The sequence below is a fragment of the Talaromyces proteolyticus genome (assembly GCF_021365285.1).
Source record: "Talaromyces proteolyticus strain PMI_201 chromosome Unknown BGW36scaffold_2, whole genome shotgun sequence".
NCBI classification, from domain to species: Eukaryota; Fungi; Ascomycota; class Eurotiomycetes; order Eurotiales; family Trichocomaceae; genus Talaromyces; species Talaromyces proteolyticus.
The window spans coordinates 2,212,986-2,232,485 of NW_025764278.1; the positions used below are offsets into that span (position 1 = coordinate 2,212,986).

Here is a 19,500-nt window from a genome sequence, read left to right on the forward strand (position 1 = left end):
GTGAATCGTTTTATTAATATCGCCATTATTCGACTAACTCCCAAAAAAACATCGACGGATCCTTGCACTTACCACTATCCGATGAGCAGTATCCAAGACAATTTCTTGCCATCCTTTCAAAATATCCCCGTCCTTGTAGTCATCATGGTCCAAATCCATGTACCCTTCCGGTGCGTCTTTTCGAGACACAATTCCAAATGCTCTCCCTATGATAATTAGCCTCGTTTCATCATTGTCATTTGGTTTTTTCTTTTCGGAGAGAGTCAAAATACCATTAATAGACGCATCAGATGCGATCTTGAGCATTGCTTTAGCCGAGTCCTCAACCAAAGCAAAGCCAACCCCTTTGCCGTCGAGATAGTCTTGTATATCTTTTGATAAAATTGGTGTTCGCACATACCTGGAAGGACTATTAGCATACCATACCACACTACATGCGATCCTCTCAAATAGAACTAGAATTCCTACCAAGGCGCAACAAGATTAACCCTTATACCCTCTTTCCACGTAGTGCGGCGCAAGTTCCGCATCAGTCCTCGCGCCCCCCATTTAGAAATATTGTATTGCGGCGACCCAGGCTGGTCGGCATACGACGCAATGCTGCCTTTGATGATCAGACAACGGTCTCGAATGGGACTCAAGGGTTGTCGTCGAAAGTAGTGCAACGCGAGTTTCGCCGTGTATGAAAGACCAATCAAATTGATATCTATTATGCGCAAATCTGGCTTCACAGGTGGTGAATTTGGGTCTGAATTGGTTGTCAGTCATCTCTGTTTTTAATGCGAGAGAGGGGAAGATGTAGGAAAATGATTTACCCTCAAGCTTGTACAAGTCATCTACTCCTACAATACCGGCATTGGCAATGACTATGTCGCAACTATGGAATGGAGAATTCTTTATGGCAGCTTCGAATACGAGGACTTGATCATCCCAGCTCCGAACATCGCATTTAACGAACTGGCTGGCTTCACTTGAAGCTCAATAATCAGCGACTGGTATCAATCAGATGGTTTCTAGAGTATGGCAATACCTACGATGAAAGTTCAGAGACCGTTTGTTTCCCAGCTGTCTCGTTGAAATCTGCAATTGTTACGTATGCCCTTGAGTGATCTCAGCTGCAAGTTCCTAAAAGTGAGAAGAGGACTTACCTTGCTTTTACAAAGGCTTCTGCATAGGCTTTTCCGAGACCATTTGCACCTGTGGAAAGATAACAAAAGGTCATTAAATTAGAATTAGGAATGGAAAATCGCACAGTTTGAATTGAGATATACCTCCTGTGATGATGACAGATTTCCCTTGCAGAGTTTCGAGATTCAGGTGTGATGGAATTGGTGTTGCGCCCTCATCGCAATATTCTGGGACGAACATTATGAGGCTAACTTTGAGAGTATCGACACGGTATTATCAGTATAACGATTTTGTAGGATTTACGGCTAGTGGCAGGTTCTAGATTGGGCACAGCTGCCTTCTATACCCATGAATACTGTTCCGGAAATTCGGGCCGTATTTGCAAGGTCTTGAATGAAGCCGTGCTTGTATCATTGAATCTAGCCAATACCTTGTAGCAGAGTGTACCTCAATCACCCACATCGGCTTTCGCCGAAGACGAAACTACATATGCCGAATCGTTTTACGCATTCACATATACCCCGGCTATCAATTGAGCATAGAAGCCGTGTCTAGAATGTCTGTTTTTTTGGGACACATGTCAAATACTTTGTTTTTTTAAGCTTTACTCTGTTCTTGATAATACCCAATAACATACCAAGACAATACCAAAAGTCCAAGCAACATCATGACTAGAGCAAGCTGTATTGTCCAGGCAGCCCTGGCCGAGCAATCAGATGAGTGGGCATTGGTGGCCAATCTTCAGAAGGAGAAAGATGAGTTATCAAGAAAACTATATGCTCTCCCAGTTGAACAATTTCGCGCAGCAGGATATCGTCCACCGCCGATCCCACCGGACAGCCCTACTCCTGGAAAAGACCTTGATATAGTGCAAACAGAAGTTGAAGTACGAGATGGCACAAAGATCTTGATCCGTATATATACTTCTACAGACCATTCTCCGGGTTCATTATTGTTCTTTAATGCCCATGGTGGAGGTAAGGCAACCCACTTTGTTCCCGTCCGTTTGCGTCAACTGTTACCATAAAATGATGTGTGTCTGACCTTGAAAGTAATTAGGCTTTGTTACTGGTAATACAGAGACAGAAGAGGCTCAAAATCGCTTGATTGCAGTTAAAAACGGAGCTGTGGTCGTGAGTGTGGATTATCGTCGGTAAGCAACCGACAACGATCCTGGCAGGCTTGAAATCTAACAAGCACGAAGAGCGCCCGAATACCCGTATCCTTTTGCAGTGAATGACTGTTTCGATGTCTTAATTTGGGTAAATTGCATCGAGATGTATACACTATATAAGCAAGACCCAACTCGCTGACAAACCTCCAGTGTCGAAAGAATGCTGATAGCCTAAATATCGATCCCCAGAGAATTATTGTGGGTGGAGGAAGTGCAGGTGCAAATCTTGTAAGAACGTTTTATACAACTTTTCCTAATCTTCAAATAAAACAACGTGACTAACTATTGATCTCAAGTCGACTGTTCTAGCACTCAAGTTCCGAAATCTTTCGATACCTGGAATTATCGGCCAAATTCTTAATATCCCCGTAACATGCCATCCCGCATGCTTTCCACAGGGAAAATACGAGTATATAAGCTACAAACAGAATAAAAACTCCCCGATAGTAGACGCGAATCGAATGTACTGGTTCTGGAATCAATACCTCCCCGATGCCACTCCTGATCCGTATGCAAGTCCTCTTCTGGCTGAGTCACTCCACGGGTTACCCCCTACATGTCAGTATAGTCACCTTTTCCTAACCGCAAACTCCGAGAGAGATGCTAAACTTCTACTCAGTGGTACAAGTTGCAGGCATGGACCCTTTGAGGGATGAAGGTATTGCCTATGCTCAAGCATTAAAAAAAGCGGGGTAAGCTGATTTTCATTATATCTACTTTTTTGTAATATTGTGAGTGACATCAGACTCGTGATTATCGTTACATATGCAGTGTTTCTACGACTCTCAGAATTTATGCCGGCCTACCACATGCATTTTACATATACCCACAGCTTCCTTCGACAGCAGTATATCTCACCACAATGGTAGACTGGATCGCAACGAATTTCCAAGGCTGTCAGGTAAAAGAAAGGAAAATTGAGAATCATGAATTTTAGGCACTGAGGACGGTAATGATTACTTTATGGATGGCGCCACAAGGCCTAGAAATTGCATTAAAGATATCTCGTCTTCTAGACTATGACAATCTGTACATGAGATAATCTAACCTCTAAGCCTAAGTGCAAGATTGAAAAGATTTCCTACGTTATGTAGTACATGTTACACGTCATTATTGATGAAATGCTACCACTCTATAAAAGCATTTAAGGTTCTTGGAGAGGCATCTACCACACCTGTGTACGCAACTTGGAAAATGGCAGCTAATTCTATTGGCCTGACGCTATCATACATATGATCAAAAGAGTTTACTTGCTTTTCTGCTCCTGCAACCCGCTTCTCTAATCGCCTGTCAGTAGGGAGGTGCAATACGCCCAGTCGTCTCGATTCGGTTTAAGCCGAGGTGCAAATGTCTGGACACGGCTACATTAACCGAGAAATTACAAATGCAACTACTGAAGCAATGTAGATCGCCTAGGCCATCAAACGAATATGAACCGAAAATATTTTAAAAAGTAATTTAACCGAGTGTCGGGCATTGACTAAAATACATTCTCCCGTATTTTGTATCTTGCCTAGCTATCGAACATTGAAGACGAGAGAAAGAAACGAATGGCCGATATCCATATATCTACTTATGCTGAGGGTCGACTGCTTCGGAGGGGCGATCCGTGTCCATATGTTCAATGTTTCTATTCATGATTTCACCCGCTTTGCTCTCGGCCTCAAGTGACAATTTTGAGCATTTAGATTGCGTACACCAGACTATTTGTTCTCATCATGAACAACAGTAAATCCTTCCAAGGTGGCAAGGGCTGCTCGACATTCACGCTCATACTGCTCGATACCCCCCAAGTAGTTCAACTGCTCTCGCTTTTTGCCCGGGATATTTGCCCCCATATACCAGGAATCAGTGAGCGGCATCAAAGTTTGGTCGTTAGCTTTTTGGATTGCATCTTTCCACTGCTCTTCAGCGTTACGCTGTGCTTCAATAGATTTGATGCCCTCACTTTGAAGCTTTTTGAGCAGGTCAACTACTATGTCAACCTGGCTTTCAATAAAGACAGGACCATTTGTAAATGCAGTGGGTGCTGCATTGAAAGTTAGAATCAACTTTTGTAGCTCAATAAGTAAGACTTGCCTTGAGGTCCATATATCAAAAACAGATTCGGGAAACCACTGCTGCACAATCCCAGGTGGGTGAATACCCCATCTTTCCATCGTTCTCGAAATGTCAAACCATCTCTACCATGAATATTCATATTCGTTAAGCTTCCCGTCATCGCATCAAACCCTGTAGCCAGAACGATGGTATCAAACTCGCGCTCCACCCCATCTTGACAAATGATTCCCTTCTCTGTAAATTCCTGAACTGGATTTGCTTTTAGATCCACGACATCAACATTGTCTTGATCAATGCGCTCGTAGTAGTCCTGTTCTAGACTGCTTCGTTTCGTTCCAAATGCAAATGGCGGAGTCTCTGGTACAAGAAATGCTGCCTTTTTGGGATTCTTTAGTCTTGGGCGTGTCTTTTTAGCCCAAAAATCATACATTAGCTTGTTCGCTTTTGGATCTACCAAAAAATCCCGATAATTGGCCTGGTTGTAATTGAATCCTCCTCGGTTCCATAGTTCCTCGAAAAGCTCTTCCCGTTCTTGATCGTTCAGCTCAAAGACAGAACCTGGTCGAGAGTCATACCCGAGACCGGACTTGGACTTCCGGCAATAAGCAAACATACGGTTATAAGTAGATTTATTAACTCGTTGTTCGAATTCACTGAGGGAGCGTTGAAACATGGGCAACGAGATGCTTGGCGTACGGATATATACCGTCAAATAATGGGCTACTTTCGCAATCTCCTGTGTGCATTGCACTGCAGTAGCACCCGAACCGACGATAGCGACACGTTTATTTTCTGTATTTGCAATATTGGGCCACCGCGTAGAGTGAATAACTTGGCCTTTGAATTTATCCAAGTTCTTGAAAGCGGGAAAGTGTGGTTTGAAAGAGCTCCCGGTGGCACAGATGAGATACTTACTGACCACTTTCTGGCCATTCTCCGTTGTCACCGTCCATTTCGCTTTCGGCTCATCATATCTCGCATCAATGACATTGGCGGAATAACTGATGTCCTTGGATAAATCTAAAGTCTCATCAACGTGCTTGAAGTAAGCTCTCAGTTCATCTCCACTAGGAAATCTCTCCGTCCAGTTCCATTTGCGCCACACTTCAGGCAGCGAGAATTGATAATATGGGATTTCCGAGTCGACGCGAGCACCTGGATAAGTGTTCCAATGCCAGACCCCACCGAGATAGGAACCTGCCTCGAGAACATGGACTTTGAGCCCTAAGTTACGAAGCTTATACAGGCTATAACACCCACCAAACCCAGCGCCGATAATAAGAACATCCAGCTCTTTTACGCCTCCATCTCCGTTGCCAAGCGGATTAACTGAACCCATATCTTCAAATGTAAAGGAAGTATTCAATTGCCGTAAGTTATATTTGCCGCACTCTAATCGACTAATCCTGTATACGAAAAAAAAAGAGAAACTCAATGATAGCACATGCCTGAAGGTTTTATTAACGATAGGGTATCATGCAACATTCTGCTCAACATTTGATAAATATTCGGTAATCTAGGCTAAGCTTCGCCGAATTGCGCATACTCTATAGTTCTTCAGGCTTGAATATGCCATACACAAAATACATCGCATTGTAAGGTCATCATAACCCTGGCTGGATAAAGTATCCGAGATCGTGTACTCGGTCCTGGCCGAAATGGTTTTCTCGCCTCCCCGGCGTTAACCGACCATGCCGAAAATACCATCAATATTATTGTTGTATGAAATTTCAATCAAGGACCTGTTGTTGTCCTAGAAGTGGAATGTAGGGGGCAATTTTGGGCTCGCAAATTTAGAATATTTTATAACTTCTGCAACGTTTTCTTTCCAGTTCTATAGTGCTCTCAAAGTTGCTACGATGAGTATTACTCCGCAACTCAATTTCCCGCAGGGGATGCTAGCTGGTCAGTTGAGGCGATTTGATATTGAAACTAGCTGACAAACACAATTAGGCCAAACTGCTATAATTACTGGCGCAGCTCAAGGTATAGGCGCCGAGACCGCCGTGATTCTAGCACGGGAGGGGTGTAAGATAGTCATCGCAGACTTAGATGCCGGTACCCAGTTCGGCGAGAATGAAGAGTCATAACCACAATACTCATATATAGAGCAGAAAAGGCTAGAAAAACCGCTGAAACCATCAATTCAAGCGGAGGATCTGCAATTGTCGTTGCTGGAGACATCACCAATAACGAATACCTTATTCATCTTGTCCAAAGGACTGTTGAGTTTGGCGAGGGGAAAATTCATATAATCATTAATAATGCAGGATACGCGTGGGATAGCCCAATTGAAAATATTCAGGACAAACAATGGGGTGAGCCTCCCCATTAACCTCAGGAATTTGGTCCACACTCTAATAAACGAAAGAAACTATCATTTCCCTCCACAACACCGCACCATTCAAACTCATCAGGGCAGCAGCGCCATATTTCATGCTTAAGGACAGTGAACCGAGATCAATTGTCAATATCTCATCCACATCTGGTATATATGGTAACGCAGGACAGGCGAGCTATGCGCTGGCCAAGGCGGGATTGGTCGGACTTACTAAAACGCTGGCCCATGAATGGGGACCTGAATATGGTGTGAGAGTCAACAGTATGAACTTCATTCGCCTACCAGTGACTTTAGCTTAGACTGACTGACCCTTTCCTCCAGCTGTGGCTTTTGGGGCGATCAAAACCAGGCTCACACAGGCCCCTAAAGGGGAGTTTGTTGTAAGGCCAGATGGTACAAAGCATGCTGTGGGATTCAAAGGTGGTTACGATGAAGAGGATAAATGGTGAGCACTCTTGAATTCCATATAATTACCGATTTTCACACCTATGAACTTATGTTTTTAGGGTAGGGGATATCCCCCTCCGACGAATTGGATCCCCGACAGACGCTGGACGGGCGATACTGGCCGTGGTATCGCCACTTTTCTCCTACGTGACTGGACAAGTAAGTCAAACCAGCCACGAGGACAGTATTCATTCTAACAGGTCTAATACAGACAATCATGGTAGGTGTGGTTTATACCATCTCACTTCAATTTTTCCAAACGGGCAATGACAAGACTCAGGTCGCCGGCGGCAGGGGTGGGATGTAGTAGAGAACATCTTAGCAAGATAGGCTAGTATTGTAAGATGCTAAATTATAGCAAGTATAGCTATATTATTTAAAAGGCCTCTCTCCTTATTCAGACATATTTTTGACAGAAGTCTTTTCGAGCTCCTTAATCCGGAAATGTAATAACTTAAAACAGATCGTTGATTCAACATATCGAAGTGGCACTTTAACAACCTTCTTCTCGCTTATCAAGCATTACTCTCTTCCCTTCACGTTAGATATCCTTATTCATCCCCATCTCGTCCCCAGTTTGACGATATACCAATGGGTAAGAGTTTGAAAATCTTTGATAGTGCAATCAGCGTGTTCAATTCGCTAGCTATTTTATGTTGCTCAGATTGTAAAATAAGAAAACTTTATTATACCGGGCGTATTAATAAATGTCCAACTCCATCACGACATTGCATTCCCATCTCCAAACCACCACCTCATACATGCCTGTATTGGTTCCTGATACATATCGAAGTCAGAGAGTATTTTTGTTTCCGTATCAGAAATTATAGAATCCTCCAGCCTTTCCTGGTGATGAGTATAAGGAAGACTAGAAGGACAGGGAACAGAACAGCTCATTGCTGCTTTCTGCAAATAGACAGCCCATTGGCCAATAGACGGGTAATGTTTCCCCAGCAACTTTAGAATAGATAGGCATTCATCAAAGTAGCCTGCGTTGCCTATACTGTCGTGGATATTTTGTCCCTCTTCACGAACCTGCGTCAGATAATGAATAGCAGCGGGGAGCAGAAGCCCAACTATTGTTGGTCGCAACTTTTGTAGTTCCCCGCTTTGTTTGAGATCTTTTAATCGACTACAGACTCTGTGTATAGTCACAATGCGTGACTGACGTAAAAAATGGTTGAGCCGATAAGAGTCTAATTCTTCTGCTGTGCCGCGCTTGCCGTGTCCACCATCCCTCCCACACAAGATCTCTTGCAAGACAATTTGGCGTTGCAAGAGAAATGCAAGAATCGCGTCAATGACAATAAAAAGAACCATTTCATGAATATAGGCTGGTCCACAACTCTTGACTTGACTCAATCGTACAGGATCGATGATTTTCAAGGGTGAATCTCTTTGAAGTATGTAGAAAGTTATCTGGTCATGATGCTTCAATAAGTCAGCCTTGTAGCCTGCCAGACGATTAGCTTCGGATATGGCCTGGTTGGTAGCTACATGTAGTAGTTGATTCGGTGATCGCCCATGAGGGCCGGAGATAACTTGGTCCAAAAGTATACATACTTGTGTCTGTATGACACATAAACGGCCAAGATGAAGTGAAAGATCAAAATCGGAAAAATTTCCATCACCGAGAGCTTGGATAATATAGCCTGGGTAATGAAAAATCTCTAGGTCATCTAGTTTTAACGGAGGGATGCTACCTGGCTGTGGCAGTACGGGATCTGCACAAGCTGCCAGACCAACAAGTCTGTCACAAATAAAACACGACCACCACAGCCGGCGATACAAGGCTATTTTCCTTTGGTGATTTCCTGTAGGTTTAACTTTGCGTCCGATTTGTACGTCTATGCCAAGTTCTTGCATGTAGGACCAGATGATTGTCATCCAATATGTCATGTCCTTGATTTGTTTTGTGATATCTTGCCTGTAGACGACCAGCAGTAGCGCCTGAACTAGGGATAGTCTGTCTAACTCAGCCTCTACATTGTAAAGGGCCTCGTTATATTATCAGTATCAAATACTGTCAAATCTCATTTTGTTAAGAAAATGGGAAATAAATAAAAGGAGAACATACTTGGATACGCATATGGAAAGAACATTGAGCATCATGATGAGAATAATATCCCGCCTTGTGGAGAGCGTGTAAGGGCACAGCAGGGATAGCAGCATACATTACTGCCCAATAAAGTATCAAGCTCACACTTTTTCGTAGCTTCGACGTGCCATGATTCTGTGGAGAGAATACAGCCTTTACAAAAGACTCTAGCTCTAGGATTGGCAGGAGTGGGTGAACATGCTCAATATATGCCCGTAATAGTGCATTCTGGAAATCACTGTTTGGTAGGGCAAAGGTGCCTTTGGAAGACAAGTATTTCCAGTCATGTACGTCCAGGTCACTGGACAGTGGCCGGATGAAGAGGGGCAGGAAGTTTTCTTCGCTATGACTAGGACACATCTTTTGCATTCGCTTTCCGCCTGTCTAATGCACATAGTATCGTTTCATTTCAACCGGTTTTAGCACCCTGGCATTATATGGCTGCCCCCTCGAGTCTTTACTTCCAGGGTGTTGAATCAACCAAATTAAGTATCGGAGAGAGACCGGTAAGAACTGCAATCGCAACTCAAAAGAGCATCAAGACGACAGGGGTCACCGTATATTTACTCCCTTGAGGCTTGAATGTGGCATCTGATGGAGACCTCCATGCAATTTACGCCAGATTTCGAGTCACTTTCTCGATGAGACCACCCCTTTCTGTTTGAACATCGCTAGAAAGTACTTTTCGGATTCTGTGTTTGCTGGTCTTCCTTGACACAATATGCTTTGAAAAAACTGCTTATCGTTGCTAAACATTCAGATTTCTTGGACCATATGTGTTTAGAGAAAGTAGGAAATGGAAATTTTGACAATATAATACACTGATCAGAAAAGCCTTCTGTGGAGGTTCTGCCCCCACCGTTAAATTCCTAAATGACCGCCATTCTTCCAAGGCCCACGCCGCTGGCCATCGGTTATCTTAGCCGGGAAGCCGAGAGTGTATCCCAAGCGTAAACAATAATGAAGTATCAGTATATCTATCCCTGTTATAAAACATCTCTTGCGCAGCACCAAGACCAAACACGAAAAAGGGGCCGAATGGACGAACTGGGTCGCAATTCTAGAGCATATCTAGCTAGAGAGAGGTGGCACGCCGGCTTCCTGGGCATCAGAATCTGGACAATCGAAGGAAATCTTCAACCCCTCAATATATAAAGCTTCGAGAACTAAAAGACGACATGATTCTCCTAATGAGCGCCTTGTTTCTCGACGAACAAGTCCACAACGGAGAAGTCCAAGGCGGTTAAGTAAATACCCTCCTGTCTCCTTTGATGCCTACAGTCATCCTTCCAACCGAGCCCCCAACCGATCTTACCGCAAGAACCACAGTCAGGTAAGAAAAAGAATAACTACGAGCAGTCTCCAACCGATATTCATTATCTTATCATGATCATAATAATCTATTTTAACACTGATACTTGAGGCTGTGGAAACTAGTACGGGAGCATCGCAAATTTCCTAATCTTTATCTGAAAAATCATAGCAACTTAAAAAGCTACACCCAGTCAGAGGTAGACAGATTTATTTTAGTTTATGTTCCTTCAATAATATCGATGCACAGTATTGTCATCACTTCTAGCTGGCACTATCTTCCGGTGGCTAATACATTGATATATGAGGTCAAATCACAGCATTGTTTCTGGCTTGGAGTTCCAAATACTGCGCAAGGAGCTCCTTCATAGTGTCTTCGAAACTCGTGAATTTCCACCCAAACACCTCTTCTGTACTCTGAGCGTCCAGTCTCCATTTTATTGTCGTCAACGACCCCTCCAGTGGCAATACTTTCGTCGTCACCTCTTTTTGAAAGAACTTCCTGGCAATATTAGCTACATCTCTATCCCAGACCACTCCATCTGGTGTGTCTGAGCAGAGAATATATTCGGAATTTCCAGGAACCAGGTCAGCATCTATCGCGTCAATATGCGCCCATGCCACATCAGCCACATGTACCGGAACTCCAACATATGGAAATGGAGAACTAAGTGAAGAAGTCAGCGCAGGAGCAAGCACTGCCGCTCGTGTGCCTTGAAGGAGACTTTCGATGGTTGCAGTCGGGTCATTATTAAGGCGGTCGTCTGGTCCAATTACCACAGAGGGCAAGAGATTGATGAAGTCAAATTGTGGACAATTATTCCTAACAAACTCTTTTGTTGCAAGCCGGGTGAGTGCCTTGGATGCCCAGTAAGCTTGCATTGCGTTCAGGAATGGACCGGTAGTATTCGTGTTGATGTCAGCGACTACAAAGAGACCATGAGTAACCGTGGGGTCAGACGAGATCAGTCACCAACCTGTATATAGTCTATCACTGTCCGGGTTCATATTCCATTCGAATGGAACCAATGTCACACCTAGGACTGATTAGCCTCCTGAATCTGACTGGTATGGTAGAAACTTGTGTACAAGAAGACGTTAACACCACGCGGCGGATCGACGACACCCGAGCAGCAGCTTCCAAAACAGTTGTCACCATGGAAAGAGCCGGTTTGATGATTCCAGCATCATAATCATTAGTCTACCCCGCAGCATAGTCATCAGGACTAGAAAATAAGAGGATTATGACTAGACAATACCTCAATTGCCAAAGGTGATGCAATGTGAATGAGCACAGTAATTCCGTCGAGATGATTGAAAATCGCATCTTCTACTAGGAAATCCGGGATTACGACGAAGTGAAGTTGGCCCCTCTCAAGACTTTCCACTACGGTCGGGTCTCTGTTTTTCAGGTCCTTGATATTGGCTTCATTGCGAACGACAGCGCGAACGCGGTATCCTACCGTGAGGGCGATTGAAAGCGTTTTAAATCCAATATAGCCAGTCACACCTGTGATCTTTTTAGGTGTATGAGCATCTTTTCTGAACCGACTGGGGTCTACGTACCAAGATGTGTTCACAGTCAACGTTGCGCGTCTTGCTCGTCATGATGGACTATGTGAGTATGTGCGGTGAAGGAAGATAGCGGGGTCATGACCGTAATAATAGAGCCATATGCGGCCGGATGCTCCGAGCACCCGATCCGCTCCAGACTCGGTGCACATTAGTATGGCAGATTAGTCAGTGGATTATTTCCCACGGGTCTAGTTCCAACCCGGTCCGTCCTTCTCTTGTACGGGCTCTTATTGGCATACTGAAAACAAACAACCAGATCCAAGCTTTATTTTACTGGCCCATACGCCAAATATAGATACAGATCACCCTAGTGCCACTTGCGGAAAGAATGGACGCCGGGCGTTTTGCCAACCCCGTTCCGGGTACCGGTCTTTCCAAGAGACGTGCATGCGTGAGCTGTACGTCTGCAAAAACGAAATGCAACCGCCGTATCGGGGAGGACAACTGTGAACGGTGTGCTCGTCTTGGGAAAGGGTGCACCTTTTTGGATCTGCCGCAGAGGAGGCGCAGGCAGAAAGGTACAAGGTAGGGATGATGCCGTGTTCTGTAGACCTCCTTTGATTGAATTCATATCAGATCCTAATGTACGGCTTCTATTTACAGGCGCATTGAGGGACTAGAGTCCAGGCTAGAGGAACTAGTTACGCGAGTATCTACCCTTGACAAGGACAAAAACCCGATTAGCGATTCAACATTGTCTGGGGCTGCGCTCTCGCCTGGGCGTCTCAGGGCGCCTCTGGAACCTCCCACACCCCGTCCCTCTACGTCTCGCTCCTCGGTGGACGCTGTCTCATCGAGAATACGCTCATCGCTTGTACCACCTATATCTGTCACCCCACCCAATGCCAGTGATGGCTATGTCGACCTGGTTGACCGGCGTATCATTACTCCTGAATATGCAGAGGCCCTGCTGACCGACTTCACTCTTCACCATGCCGCCTTCTTTCCCTTCGTAGTCTTGGATAACGGAGTTGATGCGAACAAGCTTAGGCAAGATGCTCCCTTACTTTTCCTTGTAGTTATATCTGTGGCACTCCGCTCCGACTTATCTCTCCAGAGGCTGCTTGGAGAGGAGATACAAGCACAAATCAGCTCCAAGCTCATTGGCCGCGGCGAAAGAAGCCTGCAGGCCCTGCAAGCACTTCTTATTTATTTAGCCTGGCATTACTGTTTTGCCTCGCCGAATGAAGAGCGAGATATTTTTGCGATGATGCAGTTGTGCGTCGCCATGGTTTACGATTTAAACCTTGATAAAGGAAGTGCTGCAAGTTTGGCTAAGAAGCGTGCCCTACTAGGAGCATATTGGTTATCCGCTGGGTACGTGTTAGGGAGTTTCGCCAACTCCCCTCAAAGCACCAAATATAGAATTGACTATGTGCTAATGAGCATCCATCGCTTGCAAGCCTCTCGAGATCTCTCCGGAGACCGCCGGTGATTCAACTTAGCAGATATATGGAAGACTGCTGTCGCCATTTAACTGCAGCAGGCGAACACCACACGGATAAGCTAATCGAGCCGCTTGTGCTCCTCGCATCCATTGCTACTCGAGTCGGAGAAACGTTTAGCTATTTCGATGTGGAATACACCTCGGTGCGAGGAAATTCAGGTGTCTCTATAACTACAGAGAGGTTCCTCCACGAGTTGCAACTCATTAAAAGATTAGCTGCTAAAGCAGAGGCTCACCCAGGTCTGTGTTTTAATGAAGTCAATTTGATAGAACTTTCACTAATACCATCATAGACAACAGCATTATAAACATGGAGATTGATTACACGGAATCTTATACTTTAGAAGTGGCTGTTCACAATGAGCTCTGGGAAGCTGTGCCAAATGGAACGCCTAGTATAGGCACTGGCTGTATCCGCGCTGAGCCTTCGTTCACTCCGACTAGAGCCGCAATGCTGTGGCATATGCTCAACTCTAACAAGGCATTTGTTCAGAAATTTCTAGTAATACATGACTCTACTGTTCGGTGTTTGCCATACACTGTTTTCTGGAGAATTTGTTACGTGCTCGCCAGCCTCATACGGCTAACTTTCACTCTTGTCGAGAGCACTATAGTGTCAGGCCCCACGGCTACAATACATGTCTTATCCACCCCGGAAATGCCTAGTGAAAGCCGCTCTAGGCAGGCAGCTCAAAATATTGCCGATGAGATAGATCTTACCCAGATCATTAGCAAGCTGGCCGAAAAATTCGAAAGCGCTGCGGAATTCCCGTTTACTGGGGGGGTCATTAGGCCGAACGACACCCTGGCCCCGTTCGTCACTAAACTAAAGAAACTCGCACTCGCATATCCTAAAAAGCTCCGTGATGCAATTGGTGGTGTCAGCACCACTGCAGCTGAGACAGAGCTCATGCCAGACTGCCAGGCTCATACACATGTCGAACAGAGTCACCGGGGGCCGACAGAGCAACCGGACCGCAACACACCAGGAGATGGCACGCAGGTGAGAGCTAATGAGAGAGTTGACGAAAGCGAAGAAGGAAATTTCCAAATGCCTGACTGGATGCTGTTGGACGAGTTGCCAGGGCTAGAATCGATTGACACGGAATGGGAATCCATCCTGCAGACATTTAAAATACCGCTATGATTGATACCTAAAGTTCGAACCAAATAAAGTTACCCTAGGCTGAAATCCATGAACATAAGATTAGGGAACCTGAGGGAACCGAAAATACGGTTCTGAGGGTAATACCGTACATGTCATTCGTATTTAACTATAGCTCCGTCGGCCGCAGTCCACACCCCGTCGGCCGATACTTCTGCCGATGAGCCGTCATTACCTCGAATATCTAGATGAAAAAGGTTGCTGGCTGTCACCCGAGAGGATTTTTGCAGATGTGCTGACCGACTTGATTAGAAATCCGAAATCAAGAAATATCACCTATAAAATCCGATGAAGACGCTGAGGGATAACCCGAACAGACATCCAGCGCCTAGGTCAGAGCCGGCCGTTACCAGTTGAACGGTTCATAACAAAATACACATACAAAAAGTTACACTTCATTCTATATTCGTTTGCCATGCCTTCGTACGCTATTACTGGTGCTGCAAGAGGTCTAGGCCTTGAGCTCGTCAAGCAGCTTTCCAGCAACCCTTCCAACACCATCTTCGGCATCGTCCGTAATCCCGACAATGCCATCAGTCTAGCCTCGCTCGCCAAGCTTAACCCCAATGTGCACATTATCGAAGCAGACGTGGGAAACCCCGAGCTGCTTGCGTCCGCCGCCACGGCCGTGTCTAAGCTCACAGGTGGTGTGCTAGACATCCTGATCCACAATGCTGCCGCCACCGATCTCGCAACACTCTCGCTGCCACCGTCGCAGCTACCGGTAGATGCGGAATTGCTGCACAAGGCATTCAAGGATACACTGGACACGTCTGTATTTGGTGCGATCATGGTTACCAACGCGTTTCTGCCCCTCGTGCGTCGAGGGAATGAGAAGAAAATCGTTCACATTTCCAGCGGCATGGCAGAAATAGACCTAATCAAGAAAACGGGAATTTCATATGGCGTAGCGTATTCGGCTGGCAAGGCCGCGCTGAATGTCATTGTGGCTAAGTACGCCGCCGAACTGGCACCGGAAAGTATCAAGGTCTTAGCGTTGAGCCCAGGCTGGGTAGACACTTATGAAGGACCCAGTAAGTGCCCATCTTTTCCCAAACCCCCCCGCGCCGTAGGCAATATTTATTCAAGAAACACTTTGCCTGTCAGTCCGGCAAGGGATAAGCTTGCTACAAGTTCAATTGGCTAACGAAACTTTCAAGTCCCGATTCCACGTGAGCTGCGAGACGCTACCGAAAAGATGCTTCAAGAATTCCAGAAAGTTGAACCAAATTTGAAGGGCCAGCTATCAAAGGAGGAGAGCGTGCGGGATCAGATTGACGTGATTCAGAACAAGCTGGATATGAGTCTTAGCGGAGCGTTTGTGAGCCACCATGGAAATAGTCATTGGTTTTAGGGTGAAGTCATACATTAGACAGAATTTCAGTGTATTTGCTATCTGACAGAGAATAGAACCAATTAATGATTTTAACTACATATATACCAGCAAGTAGCAACCTTCATTATATACATGTATTTGCTTGACCATAAGCCTATTGTCTTTTGTTTCAATGTTCTAATGGGCTTGATGTATCTAGCAGTCAACGTAAGCTGTCTTAGTGTTCAAATGTAGATACATCAATTTTATTTCATATTTCGAATATTACAAACAACTTTCAGCATTATTTGGAGCCTTTTCTAATTTTCATAAAACCCTGACCTCTCCTCTCAGGAATACATACCTGCAGTTTCCTACGGTTCTTCTCTATAAATGGTGGTTTTGAACCCAAGTGTGGGATAGCAGGAATCCTCGTATGATTAGCTATGTGGAATAAAAGGATGGGGTGTAACCTTTGAGACGCAAAACGACAAAGATCCTGTCTTATTGGTATATATTTATAAAAGAGGAAGCCATTTTCAAACTTAAATCCCACCTAGTCATATATTCCCGGGAAAAATATGGAGAAAGTCCTTGGCATAACGTGCAGCTGCAGCCGCAGCATACTCCTGCCATATATCATTTTTGTGAGAGTCCGCATAGTCAGAGATTCCTCGGACAATTAAACAGGGAAAGCTGCTCTTCACCAGCCCAGCGGCTTCCATTTCGAAACACAGAGCCTCATACCTTTGTACCAGATTGTCCCGGGTTATAGAGTCCTTGATAAGTGCGTTTCCAGATGCAATTGTTCCCTAAAAGACACGCGGACCGTATTTTCGGCGACCAGGACATCGTTTCACCAATTTTTGCTCATTAAAACGGTCGGCTGTTCTCCCATTCACATGCTCATAGTCATATTTGTGCAGCTGGTCATGTTTCTCCCCAGGATACTTGATATTCAATATAAGATAAAAACTAAGAATTGTGTTTATATATGGCATTGATTTAACCTCGGCTTCTGACACGATGTGGGGCTTCCCCGGATTTGACTATATACCTAACGTCAATTGATTACTTCAACGTTCAGTGTTGACATTGCTCTAATAACACTAATACTGCTTAAAATACAGATTCTAGAACCTCCATTAGGAACATTGCTGCATCAGCATCTCACCTGTTCTAACAAACTTCAAACTTGATACAAACAATACCAGCACTTACTCTCTTCCTGATCAATCTATGACCACACGTTACATGTAAAATGGCCGACGATCAGAACACAGTCCTCCTCGGGAAATCCTCCGCTGGCATAACAACGATATGCATAAACCGGTCCTCACGCCGCAACGCCGTGGACGGCCCAACAGCACAAAAACTGCACGCGGCCTTTCTCTCCTTCGACAACGACCCGACACAAAAGATCTGCGTATTCCACAGCTCTGGGGGTGTTTTCTGCGCTGGCGCTGACCTGCAAGAAGTCGCCAAAATATCCAGCCCAGAGAATCAGCAAAGTCAACGGAAAGTAGATGTAGAGCAAAGCAAAAGCTCAAAATTGCTACCCGTGGACGGCACAAATCCCGCACCGATGGGCCCATCTCGCATGACGCTCTCAAAACCCGTGATTGCAGCAGTATCCGGGTTCGCGGTGGCAGGTGGTCTGGAATTGAGTCTTCTCGCGGATATGCGGATTGTTGAGGAAGACGCGGTCTTTGGGGTATTCTGTCGACGATTCGGGGTGCCGTTGATAGACGGCGGAACGGTTCGGTTGCAGCGCATCGTTGGGTTGGGGAGAGCCATGGATATGATACTTACGGGGCGGGCGGTTACGGCACAGGAGGCGCTGGGAATGGGGCTTGCGAATCGGGTTGTGGCGAAGGGGCAGGCTTTTCAGGAGGCGATGGCATTGGCGAGGACGTTGTTGAAGTTTCCACAGCGGTGTATGAATGTGGATAGGAAGAGTGTTTATTACGCTGCTTATGAGGCGAGGGGGTTTGAGGATGCGATGAGGTTTGAGTTTGAGAATGGGAAGGCTGTGGTAATGGAGGAGAGTGTGAAGGGGGCTGCGAGGTTTAGGGATGGGGTTGGGAGGCATGGGAAGTTCGATCTGGGGTCTAAGTTGTAAGGTCTACGTTGAAGAATCTAATTTGTTGAGGGTTATGGACGATGAAACCCTGGATATGGCTAATGTTGATTATAATGATATACAATATTGTACAAACGACATTCCATGAGACGGATTACTTCTTACCAGATAGCGTTTCCTGCATCATTTCCAATCGCTCCTTTGCAGACAACCCACCTGAGAAATGGTGGCTGTCCAGTTCATCCACAGTCGTAGGCTTTGTGAACCCCCAAATCTTCCACGGTACATCCTCGCCGTTTATTCTTAATTTCTGTATAACCACATATTCTGTAATAGCCTGTGCTTTCTCGGTACGGGGTGTGACGAAAGTTTGCTCTCTATCCTCTGATAATCTCTCCGAGTATGAAGCTGTATTTTGGTGACTGCAAATGCGCACGACGACCTGACGGAGACCCGAGTCGGGTAAATCGGGGATCTTGGTTGCGCGGTCAGAAACCACTCGCGCGCCAGTGTAGAATGTCGACGGGCTTCGGATGTAGCTCATCTTCCAGGAGACTTTCTCATTGGCCGGTCGGCGTCTGAGACGAGAGAGGAGGCTTGTCTCGAGGCCGGTGCAGCATATTTCTTTTAAAGCAGCTTCGTTGCCGCTGAGTAATATTAGTTTGATTGTTATATGAATGCTAAGATACAGTCCTTACCCTGCGAATTCTGTGTACATTATCCGATGAAGCCTTTTAGCGATGCCTTTCCGTTCTTTGAGTTCGAGTGGAAGTTTCTTGAAGTAGTATTTATGATAGGCAATAGTCCTAGATGGCTGTCAGCGACACCAATCTTGGCTTTCAATAACCACCACAGGAAAAAGAGAGAGAAGGAAAGAAAGGAATGCGCACGCAATGAAATTTGCAACCCATTGTTTTATCCACACCCATTCCATCCGCAACCTGAGTTGTGGCTCTTTGAAAAAAGCAGGCATATCCTTCCCCTCTGGTTTGACAAAGGTCCCCGGCAGCAACCCAAAATCTGTAGGCATGGTATCCGGCGACATTTCTCGCATTCTGCTTTTCGGGCTGACTTGGGCAGGAATCTTCATTGTCATTGTCTGCGGGATCCCTTTTGCTTTGGGCGCGCATGTTTGAGAAAACGAGCGGTACTGTGTGTTGCTGCTCCTGGTTTTGCTGTGGTATGAGATGGCTAGCGAGCGGTGGTAGGCTTGGAATCGAGGCGCCGTTGTTGCGCGGTGAAGATGCCGGGTAAGCCCAATTGAGGAAGCCATGGGGAGCTGCGAACCTCAGACCTCGAGGGAGGCTGCCGATGACTCGGTGATAGTTGGGATTGTTGCTGCATCGTTGCGGGCA

At 45.5% G+C, this 19,500-nt stretch overlaps 10 protein-coding genes across 10 annotated transcripts; 5 read left to right on the forward strand and 5 right to left on the reverse strand.

The window, feature by feature from the left end:
- Positions 1–33: 33 nt before the first annotated feature.
- On the reverse strand, positions 34–1,368 carry BGW36DRAFT_288100 (short chain dehydrogenase reductase; the record flags this gene model as incomplete). The annotated part of the gene is made up of 7 exons (XM_046210551.1): positions 34–206; positions 273–400; positions 469–748; positions 816–970; positions 1,035–1,100; positions 1,149–1,197; positions 1,272–1,368. 7 exons carry the CDS (start codon positions 1,366–1,368, stop codon positions 34–36), a joined length of 948 nt encoding a protein of 315 aa, XP_046076880.1.
- A 427-nt stretch (positions 1,369–1,795) lies between these two features.
- On the forward strand, positions 1,796–3,239 carry BGW36DRAFT_394091 (lipase esterase family protein; the record flags this gene model as incomplete). Its single annotated transcript, XM_046217881.1, has 7 exons — positions 1,796–2,105; positions 2,188–2,281; positions 2,333–2,390; positions 2,453–2,530; positions 2,599–2,860; positions 2,922–2,994; positions 3,074–3,239. The coding sequence occupies 7 exons, from the start codon at positions 1,796–1,798 to the stop codon at positions 3,237–3,239; spliced, it is 1,041 nt and encodes a 346-aa protein (XP_046076881.1).
- A 766-nt stretch (positions 3,240–4,005) lies between these two features.
- Positions 4,006–5,702, reverse strand: BGW36DRAFT_394092 (cyclopentanone monooxygenase; the record flags this gene model as incomplete). The annotated part of the gene is made up of 2 exons (XM_046217882.1): positions 4,006–4,331; positions 4,382–5,702. 2 exons carry the CDS (start codon positions 5,700–5,702, stop codon positions 4,006–4,008), a joined length of 1,647 nt encoding a protein of 548 aa, XP_046076882.1.
- A 520-nt stretch (positions 5,703–6,222) lies between these two features.
- Positions 6,223–7,458, forward strand: BGW36DRAFT_444406 (uncharacterized protein; the record flags this gene model as incomplete). Its single annotated transcript, XM_046221640.1, has 7 exons — positions 6,223–6,268; positions 6,317–6,421; positions 6,478–6,681; positions 6,735–6,965; positions 7,026–7,149; positions 7,211–7,310; positions 7,432–7,458. The coding sequence occupies 7 exons, from the start codon at positions 6,223–6,225 to the stop codon at positions 7,456–7,458; spliced, it is 837 nt and encodes a 278-aa protein (XP_046076883.1).
- A 413-nt stretch (positions 7,459–7,871) lies between these two features.
- On the reverse strand, positions 7,872–9,609 carry BGW36DRAFT_355264 (uncharacterized protein; the record flags this gene model as incomplete). Its single annotated transcript, XM_046213624.1, has 2 exons — positions 7,872–9,149; positions 9,229–9,609. The coding sequence occupies 2 exons, from the start codon at positions 9,607–9,609 to the stop codon at positions 7,872–7,874; spliced, it is 1,659 nt and encodes a 552-aa protein (XP_046076884.1).
- A 1,140-nt stretch (positions 9,610–10,749) lies between these two features.
- BGW36DRAFT_334899 (uncharacterized protein) lies at positions 10,750–12,183 on the reverse strand. The gene is made up of 5 exons (XM_046212918.1): positions 12,127–12,183; positions 11,820–12,077; positions 11,650–11,761; positions 11,538–11,597; positions 10,750–11,486 (listed from the first exon to the last, which is right to left on the reverse strand). The coding sequence occupies exons 1-5, from the start codon at positions 12,166–12,168 to the stop codon at positions 10,870–10,872; spliced, it is 1,089 nt and encodes a 362-aa protein (XP_046076885.1). The 5' UTR covers positions 12,169–12,183; the 3' UTR covers positions 10,750–10,869.
- Positions 12,184–12,463: 280 nt separating this feature from the next.
- On the forward strand, positions 12,464–14,729 carry BGW36DRAFT_423413 (uncharacterized protein; the record flags this gene model as incomplete). Its single annotated transcript, XM_046219831.1, has 4 exons — positions 12,464–12,660; positions 12,739–13,452; positions 13,539–13,822; positions 13,876–14,729. The coding sequence occupies 4 exons, from the start codon at positions 12,464–12,466 to the stop codon at positions 14,727–14,729; spliced, it is 2,049 nt and encodes a 682-aa protein (XP_046076886.1).
- A 433-nt stretch (positions 14,730–15,162) lies between these two features.
- On the forward strand, positions 15,163–16,101 carry BGW36DRAFT_288702 (uncharacterized protein; the record flags this gene model as incomplete). The annotated part of the gene is made up of 2 exons (XM_046210602.1): positions 15,163–15,781; positions 15,908–16,101. The coding sequence occupies 2 exons, from the start codon at positions 15,163–15,165 to the stop codon at positions 16,099–16,101; spliced, it is 813 nt and encodes a 270-aa protein (XP_046076887.1).
- Positions 16,102–17,323: 1,222 nt separating this feature from the next.
- Positions 17,324–18,184, forward strand: BGW36DRAFT_287750 (ClpP/crotonase-like domain-containing protein; the record flags this gene model as incomplete). Its single annotated transcript, XM_046210530.1, has 1 exon — positions 17,324–18,184. The coding sequence occupies one exon, from the start codon at positions 17,324–17,326 to the stop codon at positions 18,182–18,184; it is 861 nt and encodes a 286-aa protein (XP_046076888.1).
- A 21-nt stretch (positions 18,185–18,205) lies between these two features.
- On the reverse strand, positions 18,206–19,467 carry BGW36DRAFT_370126 (uncharacterized protein). The gene is made up of 3 exons (XM_046215213.1): positions 19,036–19,467; positions 18,844–18,951; positions 18,206–18,792 (listed from the first exon to the last, which is right to left on the reverse strand). Exons 1-3 carry the CDS (start codon positions 19,416–19,418, stop codon positions 18,300–18,302), a joined length of 984 nt encoding a protein of 327 aa, XP_046076889.1. The 5' UTR covers positions 19,419–19,467; the 3' UTR covers positions 18,206–18,299.
- Positions 19,468–19,500: the final 33 nt, after the last annotated feature.

Bases quoted from the DNA above. Each gene is read 5' to 3' on its own strand.
- BGW36DRAFT_334899 (XM_046212918.1), bottom strand. From the start codon at position 12,168: ATGACGAGCAAGACGCGCAACGTTGACTGTGAACACATCTTG. The intron at 12,078-12,126 runs GTACGTAGACCC...ACACCTAAAAAG, and splicing joins TTGACTGTGAACACATCTTG to ATCACAGGTGTGACTGGCTA. The intron at 11,762-11,819 runs GTATTGTCTAGT...GCTGCGGGGTAG, and splicing joins CATCACCTTTGGCAATTGAG to ACTAATGATTATGATGCTGG.
- BGW36DRAFT_370126 (XM_046215213.1), bottom strand. From the start codon at position 19,418: ATGGCTTCCTCAATTGGGCTTACCCGGCATCTTCACCGCGCAACAACG. The intron at 18,952-19,035 runs GTGCGCATTCCT...ACAGCCATCTAG, and splicing joins TGGGTTGCAAATTTCATTGC to GACTATTGCCTATCATAAAT. The intron at 18,793-18,843 runs GTAAGGACTGTA...AATATTACTCAG, and splicing joins ATGTACACAGAATTCGCAGG to CGGCAACGAAGCTGCTTTAA.